This window comes from Penicillium bovifimosum, assembly GCF_028826915.1.
Source record: "Penicillium bovifimosum strain IBT 22155 chromosome Unknown utg000006l_segment0_segment0, whole genome shotgun sequence".
NCBI classification, from domain to species: domain Eukaryota; kingdom Fungi; phylum Ascomycota; class Eurotiomycetes; order Eurotiales; family Aspergillaceae; genus Penicillium; species Penicillium bovifimosum.
Genome location: NW_026622715.1, coordinates 1,673,526 through 1,688,013, shown reverse-complemented (window position 1 = coordinate 1,688,013; position 14,488 = coordinate 1,673,526). Strand labels below are relative to the sequence as shown.

General features: G+C 49.3%; 6 protein-coding genes across 6 annotated transcripts; 3 read left to right on the top strand and 3 right to left on the bottom strand.

Moving 5' to 3' along the window:
* Positions 1–1,017: 1,017 nt before the first annotated feature.
* On the top strand, positions 1,018–2,382 carry N7515_008284 (uncharacterized protein; the record flags this gene model as incomplete). Its single annotated transcript, XM_056669028.1, has 1 exon — positions 1,018–2,382. One exon carries the CDS (start codon positions 1,018–1,020, stop codon positions 2,380–2,382), a length of 1,365 nt encoding a protein of 454 aa, XP_056518858.1.
* A 465-nt stretch (positions 2,383–2,847) lies between these two features.
* Positions 2,848–3,315, bottom strand: N7515_008283 (uncharacterized protein; the record flags this gene model as incomplete). Its single annotated transcript, XM_056669027.1, has 1 exon — positions 2,848–3,315. The coding sequence occupies one exon, from the start codon at positions 3,313–3,315 to the stop codon at positions 2,848–2,850; it is 468 nt and encodes a 155-aa protein (XP_056518857.1).
* Positions 3,316–5,838: 2,523 nt separating this feature from the next.
* Positions 5,839–7,514, top strand: N7515_008282 (uncharacterized protein; the record flags this gene model as incomplete). The annotated part of the gene is made up of 3 exons (XM_056669026.1): positions 5,839–6,621; positions 6,757–7,365; positions 7,440–7,514. 3 exons carry the CDS (start codon positions 5,839–5,841, stop codon positions 7,512–7,514), a joined length of 1,467 nt encoding a protein of 488 aa, XP_056518856.1.
* A 1,530-nt stretch (positions 7,515–9,044) lies between these two features.
* Positions 9,045–10,847, bottom strand: N7515_008281 (Amidase; the record flags this gene model as incomplete). The annotated part of the gene is made up of 1 exon (XM_056669025.1): positions 9,045–10,847. One exon carries the CDS (start codon positions 10,845–10,847, stop codon positions 9,045–9,047), a length of 1,803 nt encoding a protein of 600 aa, XP_056518855.1.
* Positions 10,848–11,208: 361 nt separating this feature from the next.
* Positions 11,209–11,883, bottom strand: N7515_008280 (uncharacterized protein; the record flags this gene model as incomplete). Its single annotated transcript, XM_056669024.1, has 1 exon — positions 11,209–11,883. One exon carries the CDS (start codon positions 11,881–11,883, stop codon positions 11,209–11,211), a length of 675 nt encoding a protein of 224 aa, XP_056518854.1.
* Positions 11,884–12,528: 645 nt separating this feature from the next.
* Positions 12,529–14,220, top strand: N7515_008279 (putative MFS drug efflux transporter; the record flags this gene model as incomplete). The annotated part of the gene is made up of 1 exon (XM_056669023.1): positions 12,529–14,220. The coding sequence occupies one exon, from the start codon at positions 12,529–12,531 to the stop codon at positions 14,218–14,220; it is 1,692 nt and encodes a 563-aa protein (XP_056518853.1).
* Between the last annotated feature and the right edge of the window lie 268 nt (positions 14,221–14,488).

Sequence of the window (14,488 nt, the reverse complement as noted above, 5' to 3'; positions counted from 1 at the left end):
TTCTCTCACGGTGAGCTGGGGTGACAGGGCTTGAGCCTCGACTGAGGGATCTGGTCCTGCATGAAGTAGAGGCCGAAAGACTCTACCGAGGGTGATTCGTCGAGGACTTTAGTAACAGATCCAGAGAACGACACAGGGAGCCGTGATAGACGCTTGCGAGCCTCTCAAATATGAGAACAGTAGTACGCATCCTATGTGGGACCAGCTTGTAATTATGGCCATAGATTGACTAGCTGGGGCTGCCTGTGTCGCATTGACTACGACCTCAAAATCTCTCCCTGAATACTACACCTGTTGCGTCTGTTGATCTACAATGTACATGGGCAAATATGAGATAATCAAGCCGTATGACAAGTTCAACTGAGGCACAAGTAGCTGTATCTGTAGGCGAACGATCCGATACCCATGAGCCCTCTGGGACAGTGGGAAAGGACTCGTCATGTGGACAGACACCTCGCTCCTGCCATTTCAGGAAGGAGGCAAGAGAAACCACATCAAACGAACAATGAGAGCGATGTTTGCTATTGTTCTGAGTTGCTGCCTTCTGGTCCCTCCCCTTTTGGGAGACCCTGATGTCTATATAACCCCATCCATTTCACTTCGTCTTTTTCTTTCTTCTTCTTCTTCTCTCTCCCCAAGTTACCACTGATTCTACTCACGGCGCATCAGCTGTGACTTGCTTCTTTTTTCGCTTCCATCAACTTCTCCGGTCTCACCAACTTCCCATCTTTTCTATTCAAAGTATGTCCCCCCACATCAGAGCACCCTCACCGTACCCTATCTCGCCTTACCCTACCTCGCCTTACCCTACCTCGCCTTACCCTACCTCACCTTACCCTACCTCACCTTACCCTCACTTATGTCGAGATGTGATGACATCTATGACACCTTACCCTTACCCTTACCTTCCCCTCCCTTCCATTTACCCTTACTCCTTCGTTTGAGGTATATGAAGTATATACTAATGTCTTGACCTTTCCTCTCTAGAAGAAAAAAAACAAAAAAATAAAAATAAAAATGTTGTTGATCCCCTTCCTGGGGATCTTCTTGGGTATGACTCTCTGGAGTCAGTGGCGCCCCATTCCGGGGTTCACTGTTCCAGAGATGTCGTTCCGGCAGCGTCTGTCTGGTGCTGTCCAGCTGACTCTGGAATCTTGCATCGTCTGTGGCGCTGTGGACACTCTCATGTCCCAGCGTTCTCACTTCGGTAATACTCACTCTGGTGATCCTGCCGTTGTGAGTCCCGCAGACAATCATGGGTATGCAAACACCACAGATTACTTGGAAATCAGTCCCGAAGCGGATACCATGCCGTCCTGGTTTCCAACTGATTCCATGGTACCCATCCCGGGGTTGGTCTGGTATAGCGTCGGAGTGACAACTTCTGTTCCCGAAGAAGTTGTCGACATCCACACGCTTGAATCAGGACCCGGGCAAGGTCTCTTTGTTCCCCTGCTGTGTCTCGTTGTCTGGTGTTTTCTCCAAGGTCCCATGGCCTTGATTGCTAACACACGGCGACTTGTTTCCTTTGGTGTCCGGGCCTTGGCTGAGTGGACACTGGATTATCTTGAGGGCCAACCGCAAATTGCACGTGTGCAATTTGTAGCCGAGGAAGATCCAACTTTGTACCACGAGTTGGATTTTCTGATCGCCGGCGCGATGGATATCCAGGACGAAGCTCTTGCTTGGGTCTTGGCCGCGAACAGTCGTCTCGACTTCGTGTCTCACGTGTCCGTTCTCCCTCACTCTGGGGGGATCTGGGTTCACCGGATCCCTGTGGGGGGTGAGCAGGCACGGGACAGGAAGTCGACCTGCAATACCACCACGACGTACGATGGCACAGTGCTCTGTCAGCATCCCTGGAACGCCCCTGAGACGGATGCACCCGAGCATCATGATACCTCGTCTCCGGCTGAGGTTCTGAGTGTGAACGGTGCGGAAGTCGAAGGTGATGGTTCCCCCCAGAAGAGGAAGAGGAAGAACCGTCCGTCGCAAGCAAAGAGACGTCGCTTCAAGCAGAGGTTACTCGAGGCGAGCGAGAAGGAACTGGAACAGGCGCATCCCAAGCCTACTGTTCCAGCCTCTTCCGCTCAGGGTACACCTCTCGCGGTATCTTCGAGCTCGACGCCTTTATCGGCTTTGGCTCCGGTCTTCGTTCCTGCTTTTCTGGCGGAGCAGGAGCTGCAGAGTGGTTCTCCTTCTCCGGCCCCCTTGTCTATGCAAATGGGCATTGATCCTCCTGATGACTGTGGTACGGGTTCGCATGATAACGGTGCTCCTCCACAGCGGCCCTTCCGCCGTCATCGTCATCGACGGCGTAGTCTAGTTTCGTTGATGGCGTGTCGGGCCTGTATCGATGACCTGGATAAAGAGTGTGGCTGACTGGGATAATCTAGAAGGAACTCCTCTCTTCGGAGGGTTGTTTGGTCCTTCTGGGGCATCCAGCAGTCATCTCGGCTTGTCGATACAAGCTGTGTAGGTAGGAGCCGTGTCATGCGTCCTCGGAAGCTTTCTGATGGTGGTTGAGTTCGGAAATTGAGGAAGTGACAGCACTGACCAGTACGCTGCCGGCCCAAGGCGACAAAAAAAAACCCCCAAAAACCCAAAAACCAAGACAACAACTACAACAACTACAACCTCTTCAAGGCCGGAGATAAGCGACAAAGAAACAACGGCTGATTGGGACAACCTACAAGTCCCACAGCCGTCTTCGCTGAGTAGAGGCTCATGCTTCTACAAAATGCGTCGAAATCTTTATTGGGATACTGGCCATGTAAGTCAATTCAATGTTCCCTCCCCTTGAGACAACAGCACTGACGAGTCCACAGGCCGGCTCCCATCCCCCCTTCAAAAGAAAAAAAAATCCCGGAAAAGAGAAAGGAACAAGAGAATGACCTCTTTCAGGGCTGATCTGTGATCAACTTGTGTCACGTCCGATTTGTCGGCTTTTGTTTTGGCTCCAGAGCACGGCGATTCCACCTTCCAAACACCCTCTTGTGGACGACAGTGCGACACCCACTTTGCCGGTTTGGGCACACGATCACTTTGTCCAAGCAGCTTCCAGGGGACCTGGTTGGACAAATAATTCTGTTCTCTTCTCTGTCTTGTCTCCTCTGTCTCCTCTGTCTCCTCTGTCTCCTCTGTCTCCTCTGTCTCCTCTGTCTCCTCTGTCTCCTCTGTCTCCTCTGTCTCCTCTGTCTCCTCTGTCTCCTCTGTCTCCTCTGTCTCCTCTGTCTCCTCTGTCTCCTCTGTCTCCTCTGTCTCCTCTCTCTTGTCTCTCCTCTCTTCTCTGTACCCACTTCTTCGGTCGATCATCAAAGTGCCTGCCCGGGCCGCCCATTCATGCTGCTTATCGATTGGTACAATAAAAATATATTCTTCCGTCACAGTTCTTTTATTTAGCAACCTAGTAGCTGATAGCTATCATCAGCTATCATAGAAGATGAGTGGCGGTTGATGGGTACGCATCAAACCATTCATCTTACTCGTCATAGTTATATATAGTAGTCCCATTCCCAATATCAGAGACCAAAAGAATTCGTACCTAGTAGGCAAAGGCAGAGCAAATTGGCCCCGGCTTAAACCGCCGTTAAACGTGAAACAACAGACGACCCCCCTGGGGGTTGTCGAAACGAGATCGCCCCTTGCCAAGACAGATTAGGCTTGCTCCCTGCTGTGGAACGGTACTAGTATTTTCCGGAGAGAGAAATGCAAGGAATCTCCATATCAAGATAGTCCTACGCAAACTGTCAAAGTTGGGATATGCTGGGATAAGCCACCCTAGGCTATAAACAGGAACCTGGGTTTTTGATGTGGTCTAGTGGTCATTTTTTCCCATACAAACAATTCAACGGACAAGCTCACAGTCACGCACACCATTTCTTCCCAAGACACTAGATACTACTAGACTTCGACAGATTATAAGCCCGGGTTCTGCTCCATAGAACTCGGATGCCATTCTCACTTCTTCTCTCTCCGAAAACCGGAAACAACCTTCCTTCCAGATAATCTCAGTGAGATCCCGCATTGCCGCGTTTAGCTCCGCTTGCGGAAATGCATTATCTTCGACGCGTAGACTGTAGAGAATCAAATTTGACCGTGGTCGAGCTGACGGAGAAGGTGCTGATGATTCCGTTGTTAGCGCTGCAACCCTAAACGACCTTGAACGAGGGGATGCAAATCCTGCGGCAGGCTCCGTGAATGAGTAGGCTTCCCCTCCTTCCCGTCAGCACAAGCATCGCAAACTGGATGGCGGTTCGATGTCTTCCCGTATTCCCCACGTCAACACATTTGGCAGCGAGGATATTGAAGGCGATCTTGGCTACGCAGTCGCGGAGGACCTGGAAGGCAATCAACGCAAGGTGATTGTTGAACGTCTGGAAGCTGTCAAGAGCAAAAATCCCGTTTTCACCTGGTGCTAAGTTGCCACCCTTTGTTCTGCAGAATGTGATTACTAGTAGTAGTTAATCTTTTTTTCTAACTTATCTAATTCGCGGCAAATTCTGCATTGTCGTTTACGTGGGATACTTGGTGGACCCTCGTCTGGTGGACGTCGGTTTTCGGCACTCATTGGAGATTTCGGCTGTGCTATTTTTACTGGGATATTTCACACGAGTCCTATTCTGGACAATGCTCAAAGATTTGGGGGATTTTCCGAATTGTATACGGAGTATAGACATGACAAGACCTTGGCTGGCTGTTGGGTTGCCTTCGGTGGCGCATTGACTGAGCGATCTGCAACATTAGCATGTTGACGAAACTTAATTATACGATCTGCATATTGATGAAACTTAATTATACGATCTCTTCATCGTCTAGGTTTGAATCATCTACACAGTAAGTGAAATGAATGTGTAGGTTACGTTACGCATTGCGTGCGTTCCGCCACGTGGTTCTAGAACCCCCAGGGTAGTTCAACGTGGCGGAAAGGCCTGTTCAGGTTGATTGGATGTGCAAAATTCCATATGTTTTATCCGTACATTAGTGCTGCTGATTTTGGTCTTCTCTCATCCTTCAAGCGAACCGCTTTTCTGTTTAGCGTAATTCAAAAACGCCTCTAATTACCTCTGGGCTTCGCTTGAAGTTGGTCCCATTTCCGATGTTACATTTGTTATACGGGCGAAAATTCCGTGTTTTTGTTATGTTATGACTAAGTACATGATTAGTCAGGAGGACGTGCTTGTGCTGCCATTAGCCCCGCAAGTCGCACCCGTTACCCATGCCGCCGCTCCCCCAAAGTAAAGGTTATCGGGTCCACCAGCGTCAGCCCCCCAGTGGGTTAGTAGGGCCTGCACCGGGCTCCCTTCGTATAACGGGACTTGCTGTGTCTTTTGTCATAAGTGCCCCTGTCACTAGGCCCCTGTCACTAGGCAGGGGTCATCTCGGATCTGAAAGAGGGTATATCTAGCCTCGCCCCCGCCATTATCACCATTTCAGCCTGTTGGCCCTTGTCTGCGTACCGATTTGAGCAGGAGTGTTATAGATTCAGCATGGCCGAGACTGTCAGAATATGTAAGTTCCGCTGCCCTCTCGGAGACCTACCCAAGTAGGCAGCGTATGTGATACTCATTTGTGCCTGGTATAGCCGCGCGAAGCAATGACGGCTGTTGGACGTGTCGCCTCCGCAAAAAGAAATGCGATGAGAATCGGCCTGTGTGTTCAGCGTGCATTGGTCTCGAATTGGAATGTCATGGATACGGCCCGAGGCCTGAATGGATGGATAATGGCGTGCTGCAAAGCAATCAAGCCGCCAAATTCAAACGTCTCGTTAGACAGGCCAAGTCGAAAAACGGAAAGCGACTTCATTCCAATAAGTCACCATTGGTTTCAGCTATTCGCATGAAGTCCTCAAGCACCAAGACTGTATCCCCGCCAGCGGTTGTTTCGGACAACTTTTTCGATGAGCATTTCGGGGCTTTTCATCAAGACGACTTAAACTACCCAGACAGTGGAATAGGGTCTGTGGACGCATCATGGACCTTTTGGCCACCAAGCGACCTTTCTATTATGGATGATGTTTCGTTGGGACTAGAGGGCTACAGCTCTATCTATACCACCGGTCAGAATCAACATTCGGCACAGCATTTAGTATCACCCATATCTTTGGACACCCAACCTCCAGTCGATCGGAGTACCAACTCCGCGTTGAACGAATTGCAAGATATCGCACCTCAGGACCACAGGTATCATTTCGAGGAAGCAGCCCCAACTACCAATTACAACCGCGTGGCATCACCTCCGCAGACAACAAACCCGATTGGAGACACAGACGATGCATTGTTTATGTACTACCTGGACGAAGTCTTTTACATCCAATACCCTTTTTTTCACAGCCAAAAGAAACAAGGAAGAGGATGGCTCTTTGCCATCCTCCGAAGAGTCAAATCGGCATATCATGCAGCTTTAGCTCTGAGCGAACGCCAAATGCTTTCAGGCTCATCATCGCGGAACGGCGACATTGCCAGTAGCCTGATTCAACTACGCAACCCAAACAGTCACTATGACATAGCCATTCAAGAGCTGCAGACGGTGGTAAATGATCCTAACGCATCGAAAGGCCGTGGCCTTTTGCTTCATAGCATAGAGATCCTCATGTCTATACTGCAGCTTTTGTTCTTTGAGGTAGGTCAACGATGATTCAACTCGTCATAAGTATAATGCTGATATGTCAAAAATGAAAAGACCTTCAATGGTGGAAGAGAAAAATGGCAGACGCATCTGCGGACGGCATCTGGTTTTATTTCTACACTTTTACAGGCCCGAACTCCGCCTTTGACGACGCCAGACGACTCCGCTCTATGTCCCGAAGTTGATTGCGCATTCAAATTCGTTCTCGGATCTTTCATCGCATTCGACATCATCTCCTCCGCTTCCACTCGATCAAATCTAACCCTTAACATAAATCACCTACAAGTACTCGGGACTTTTAATCTTTCCCTCGAAAGCCACACCGGATGCCGGGATTCAGTAATGGCTCTTGTCCTGGAAATTTCCCTTTTGGACAAATGGAAGGAAGAGGCGAAAAGCGCCAACAAACTGAGCTACGTCGAGCTGGTAAAACGCGGTGACGGAATACTGAGCCGTCTTCGGCAAGAGCTAGCAGCCATCGAGGGAAAGTTTCATTCATGGACTGGAGGAGCAGGAGGAGGATCGTTGCTAGCCACTCCTCCACCAGCAATGTCTACTTCTAATACTCCAACATCTACGCACGCGGAAATCAGCAAAGTCTTTATACTGGCAGCTATAACATATCTCCATGTTGTCATTTCGGGTCCTTATCCAGAAGTGCCCGAGATTGCAGAAAGCGTATCGGAAACGGTCCTCGCTTTCAAGAGTTTGAAAGATCCGCGATTGTTGCGGAGTTCGGTGTGGCCATTTTGCATTTCGGGATGCATGGCGCAAGAGAAACATTATGATTTCTTCCGCGGACTTGTTTCTAGAGCTGGGATCACTCAACATGCTACTGGGGTGTGCTTCGAGGCTTTACAAATTATGGAAGAATGTTGGAAGGCTAGGGTTATTTCTTCTGAGAGTTGTGACTGGGTCACAGCCATGCAGCGACGTGGTTGCTTTGTTTTCCTGGGGTGAAACGAAGGAATTGTCGGGATATATCCTTCTTGAGATATCAACCCTTGTTTGGTGCATGTCGGCATTCTTTCGTCGGGCTGCGGCTCCGGTGATGTGACTGCCGAGGGCCAGGGTGTGGAATACAGGGGTGTTTCCCAACTACATAGATGGACGATCTACAACTATCTATGTTCATAGAGTAATCAGTTGATTTTTGCTTTTCGAGCATACATGCTGCCCACTTGACTACCTAAAGATGTAGTTACCTAGTTGGTGATCCAACCGGAATAGAATGATTAGAAACAGAAAAATGAAAAACGTAGTTGGCAGCCACTCATGCATACTATGCACGTCCTACATGTAGTAAGACAATGTTTTAAACAGTTAAGGTTTCGGGTAAAAGCCGCGAACGCCCCATAGATCGTCGTCAGCATGACTCGCATTTGGCAACTCGGCCATTTTTCCATGGATGGGCCCGTAGTGGGCTTACGAGCCGAGCCTTAAAATGATTAGTCAACCTAATGTGTACTGTCAACCAACGTTACTAGTTAACTAGTATTCTGCAGTTACCCAGCTATGTACTCCTACATACAAAGCCAATGATCAGTTCGATAACACCCTGCGCCGCATAGCTACCTGCATATCAGTCCTCGCTGCTCGTACCAGACGTACACCCACCCCCTGAGGCTCAGATCTTGTCGCAACTCTGTACATATCCAATGTACATTGGAAACCTTTTGAATCCTTCTGCATCGCCACCTGCTTGAAAAGTCAGGGCCGGGTCTTACTTGCCATGCCCTATTTCCCGTTTCCCGGGTAAAAGGGACGCCAGACGGACTCCGGCACTCTGTCTCTAACATGATTGGCCCCTGATCACTCCGTAGTAAGTATTCCTTTTCTCCGCGGATAAGCGATGCTGTCCACCACGTGTGGAGACAGTAAGCACTAGGACGGAGCTTGACCTTGACCAATAGGGTAAATGAGATTTGTCTTATATCAGAACATAATGATATTGTTGAAATATCTGATTAGCAGAGATCGCTTCGCAAAAAGTGGATGTCATCCAAATCCATGGGGTGTGTTAAGTCTAGATCCTCTCTAATTGGAAAGAGGTACTTTTGCAGCTCTTCGTGGTACTAGTAAAACTAACGGGCGTTACTGTAAGCGAGAGTCAGGTGGATCGTGCTCCACATGGCCATTGCGCATTGCGCATCAATTCGGAGATCTAGATGTGGCCTCTGGCTCACTGATCCAAAATCCCAACAGATAAGGCATGCGAATTGGGAAAATAGTTAAAGGGTTGAGTGTAACATAACCGAGTCAGCAGTTGATGCCTTGAAGAATCAGCAAAGAATAGCGTTGAATGAAATACCTATGATCAACAAAAAGTGCTGCACAAGCTGCCCGACATCGGGGTTTATACATAGATGGCATCAAATATGTATCAAACGACTGTGCTCTGGAACTATACACTAGCTCTATGGACTTTCCGAGCTCGCACCATGTAAGACCTCATCAATAAGTGCCATCGCTTGATAAAGCCTTCTCTCCTGCAACCGGGGAGCTACAACTTGAACTGATAACTTCGTGTTCAAATATACACTCCTATCATTGGTGTTTGGGTGCCCTGTTTTGGATGGATCAGTATAATCTTGCAAAACAGGATTTACCACTGCTTCCACGCCGGAAGGGAGCGGGAACCAGGTGTTTAAAACATGTAAGAGTGGCGTGCAAGACAGGATAATAGGGGAGACGAAGGAAGAGAGCTTACACAAATCCCTGTTTCTCGAATCCCAACCTCCAAGGACATCTGATTCAGGCAGTTCGTCCATTAGATCGTCATTTGAGACGTCCCTGACTGGCAGTGTTCCAGCCGGATAGTCCAATACCACAAATGCACTTGTATAACCAACACCATTCCACCTGTCAATCTCTGGCACTGGATGGGGAGCTACTGGACAGATCAACGCGTCGATCATTCTCCCCTTCTCGTCCCTCCAGATTCCCAACATTTCCTTCTCCAACGTCGATTTTCTGACATGTAATTCGCTAAGCTGCATCAAATCTGCAGGACTCTTCCTTCTCAACCTTGTGTCAAGCCAAGGAATCAAAGGTTCCCCGGTTCTCTCAAGTAAATCGAATGTATGGTTGAACCCCCCCATACCGAAAAACGAGTTGGCCAGTGAGTGGTATTTCTTGAACCCTGGAGCATTGATCTCAACAACTTCGAAACCCGCTGTGCGAAGAGCTTCTACCGTTTCATAGAGGACCTTGGCAACAGGCGGTAGTGGCGTTGTAATACCGTCAGCTCTCAGAACTCCAAACAAGGGTTTCCTTCTAATCTCCCCTTGTCCTTCCCACGATCCGAAAGCGACATTCGGATCTTTCTCCCACGGATTAGCATCCGCAATCGCTTTCAGAAACAGCTCGCAGTCTCTGACACTCGTCGTCATAAGTCCCGCACTAGCTTGCAAACCCAGTTTATCTATACCAGGCAGCTGTCCAATTTCTTGGCCCATGAAAGGAAGTCTTTGCGAACTCGGTTTGATACTGTAGAGACCATTACACATGGCAGGTATGCGTACCGAGCCTCCAATATCAGTGCCGATACCCAAAACACTGCCTCTCATGGCAACCAAGGCCCCTTCACCACCGCTACTTCCACCCGCTGTGACCCGCCTGTTCCGTGGGTTCATAACCCGCCCAAAAAGATGGTTATGGGAATCCAAGGCCATGAGAGTTTGCGAGACGTTGGTCTTGCAGTATAGTACTGCTCCCTGCTCAAGAAGTATATCCACCAACGCGGCATTCTCCTTTGCAGGATTCTCCGCGAGACTTGCCATGCCGATAGAAGAATCATACCCTTTGATGTTGTACGTATCCTTGAGAGAGATTGGTATCCCATGTAGCGGCCCTCGTGTCTTGCCAGTACGTTTATATTCAGCATCCAGAGCTTGTGCTCGCTCGATAGCCGGTAGGAAGAGGATTTCCGAGAGGCAGTTGGTGAGCTGTTGAGCGATGGCGGCGCGCTTGCAGAAAGCGGTGGTTATAGCTTCAGATGTGAGCGCCCGAGAATGGATAAGTTGAGAAAGCGAGGTTACATCGTGCGAAGAAGTTATGGAGAGTTCGTCTGGTGTCAGGACAGTGCTTTTCGGAACAAGGGGGCGGACGTCGAGTGGGAGGGGTTCGGGAAGCGGGTCAAGGAGCCAATTTTTGGGGATGAGAGATTGAAGTGTATTGAGTTTGCGACGCGCAATGGCATGGTAGATCTGGGAAGACATCGGTTCTGAACTGCATTCGCCAGTTGCTGGCTGATAACTGCCTTGTGCTGAGAGAGTGCTCTGTCGAAGAATTGTTGCATTCAAGGATGGATCATGAGAGTGGGCAACAAGGGATGGGACTAATGGAGGGGGTTGGTATAAGTGGAAGTTGACGGTAGCCGACTGCTATTAATTAGTTAGCCCGAAGCGTGACCTAACTAACTAATAAGCGTCGCCTAGTGTCGCTTCGCGCCGCAATCTACTTTTGATGGTACTTTGAATACATTTTTGCTGTCGGAATTCTTTTACACGCCTTCGATCTTTCTTCTATTTCTTCTATGCATGAAAAATGTTCGACTAGGCATTTGAGATTCGCCTGTGCTCAGCCTGAAGCTGCTAATTCCGGCTTTGCATCCTCGGTATCGGCTGCATTCTTGGTGATATTCTGCACAATAGCCTGCCCCAGACCAGCGATGGGAGCATCCTTCTGAACCCTCAGACCCTTTGTCATGCGAGCAATCATGGAATAGAACCCTAAAACAATATAGAGCTCTACCACCTCATCATCACTCATCAACGATCGAGCCCATTGGATGGTTTCCTCGGTATTGGTCCATGTTGCGATGGACTCATCCACCAAGGTGATGATACATTGCTGCCGCTCAGACCAGATTCCCATTGCGAAGAGCTCCTCCGACTTCAAGCCTTTGCGAAGCGTGTCAATCTTTTCATCGCCCATGCCGTTGACCCTCGAAACAGGCTCATTGATGCCAAACAAGTATTCGGCGCCAACAGTCCCCGTCATGCGAAGAACGACGAGTTGGTAGTCCAGGATCTGAATGGTGCGCGTATGGCCGTCCAGCAAAGCGGTCAAAAGGCTGATGATGGGCGGGAATAGACCTGGTGATCTGGCAAATAAATTGAAGACATTGCGTTTGATGGAGAAATTCTTCAAGATCTCTGCATTTCTTTCATGGGTGGCGTCTGGGTTGAACATATCGATTCCATCAATCAGAGCCTTCGCAGGCGCGGCTGTTGCTTCTGTTGCGTCGGACATGATGAGACAGTTAGGTGACGATTTTCCGTGTTATCGATGACCTTGCACAGTGAATGAGGAATGACGGTTGGTCAGGTTATCCGTGAATACTCCGTGTAGCTGAGCGAATTGCATGATGCTTAACTTGACTTATCTATGTAGTTAACTGATTCGTTATTGGAGATCATTGGATGTCCCCTGAAGCAAACATCTCCTGTAGACATGCGCGGTAAGGCTAAGCCGTTTTGAGCACCAAGTCTACACAAACTGCGCGGTAACGCTAAGCTGACTTTGGACTAGTTACGGAGACCACCCGGTTGGATGCTATGTGGGGCTATCCCGCGCAGATCGGACTCCCCCTATTGGTTCCCTCCACCTGTGGGCGGCTACGCTAAACCTGATATATCGGCCTTTCTTTGTTGAGCAGCAAATATTGTCAAATGCCATGGTCTTCACATTGGAGTCCTATAGGGGTTTTGGAAGTGCTTGGTAATCTCGTTGTCTCCTTGACTCTTCACATTTGTCATGCTTTTTTGTGTATGTCGTTGGGCAACAAAACCTTTCTCTTCATATCTTTGTGGAAGTGATTCATTCAAGCTTTAACTATAACAAAACACGCTTGTGTATAGCCTCTTCTGCCAGACAACAGGACAAGGCATTGAAACTATGGGGCCTGCAACAGATTCCGAGAAATTCCCAAATGATCACACACTTGACACCGACCCAAGCCACAGCGACGAGAGCACAACCGTTGCACCAGTCATGAACGATGCCGAAAAGCAAGCCGACCTAGAGCCCTCACATCAGCAGGAAGCGCGCGAGATCGGAGGTTGGAAATGGGTTGTCGTTGTGCTAGCCATTTACAGCTCGCAATTCCTATTCGCCCTCGACCAGACCATCGTCGCGAACGTCCAACCCGCAATTGTCGAGCAATTCAAATCTGTGGACAGGCTTTCATGGGTCAGTGTCGCCTTTCTCTTTGGCGCCGCGGGGACAAATTTGATATGGGGCAAAATCTTTTCTCAATTCAATACCAAATGGACCTACATCGCTACCATCTTCGTCTTTGAGGTTGGTTCAGCTGTCTGCGGCGCTGCTCCAAACATGAACACCTTGATCGTGGGTCGAGCCATTTGTGGCGTCTCTGGCGCCGGAATGTACGTTGGACTCATGACTCAACTAGCCGTCACCACCACCATCCAAGAACGTCCGATGTACGTCGGCGGGGCGGGCCTGGTCTGGGGTATCGGAACAGTCCTGGGTCCAATCATCGGTGGCGCATTCACGGACTCATCTGCGACCTGGCGCTGGTCATTCTACATCAATCTCTGTGTTGGTGCCCTTTGTGCCCCCGTCTACCTATTCATGTTGCCCAACAAGGACCCGCGCCGCGGAACCAGCTTTGTGAACCGTGCTCGTGAGCTTGACGGCGTCGGAACCATCCTGCTGATTGGTGCATTCTTCTCGGGAGTCATGGCTGTATCATTCGGTGGTGTCATGTACCCATGGAACTCGGGCAGGATCATTGGCCTCTTTTGCTGCTCTGGAGTGTTGTTCATCCTGTTTGGTGTGCAACAGGCCTATGCCATCTTTACCACCCCCGCACGCCGCATCATGCCCGTCGAATTCTTTAAAAGCCGCACCGTCTTGATCTTGTTCGCCGTGACTGCAGCTGGTGGAACGGCTATCTTCCTCCCCATCTACATGACGCCTCTCTATTTCCAGTTTACTCGTGGAGATGGAGCGCTTCAGTCTGGCGTTCGACTTCTACCCTTTATCATGTTAATGATCTTTGCCACCATTTCGAATGGCGCATTCCTGTCTAAGGTGGGGTACTACATGCCTTGGTACCTCGCTGGAGGCATCCTAATCGTTATTGGTGGTGCACTCATGTATACGGTGGATATAGCGACCTCCATCTCCAAAATATATGGATATACCATCCTCATCGGCATTGGAGTTGGTCTATTCGTTCAGGCATCATTCTCAGTTGGCCAGGCAGTGGTCAAACCTGAACAGATTCCTTCATCCATTGGTTTCATCTCAACTGGTCAAATCACCGGCATCACTTTAGCCCTCGCCATTGCCAATGCTGTATTCCTCAACAAAAGCGAGGATGGAATCAAGGCCATCTTACCAAATACGCCCACTGCGGAGATTCAGCAGGCTATCATTGGAATGGGGTCTGCACTTTTCGACGACATGTCAGATGAGGAACGGCAGCGGGTGTTGGAGGTCATCGTCTCTGCACTAAGCAGCACATACGCCTTGGTCATTACAGCTGGGGCGTTGGTCGTCGTGCTGAGCCTTCTGCTGAAGAGGAATAGGCTTTTTGTGACTCCTGCGGCACCTGCCTGAGTGATTCGTTGCGGAGAGAGTTTTTGGGGAGGACATAAACAAACTCCCGGTGCACTGAACAGTGAAGGCCTTGCATGGGGAAGCTAGATAGTGTAGTGGCTGTATCCATTCATCCCACATGGATAACACAAAAGAAAACTGCTAGTTATATACTGTCCAACTACAATATAATATGCGTCGTTTCTATTATCCTCTTTTAGGAAAGTAGGGCTAGGGTTGCAAAAAGGTAAATACCCCACTTATTTGCCAGGCACTAAGGCAACCGCTC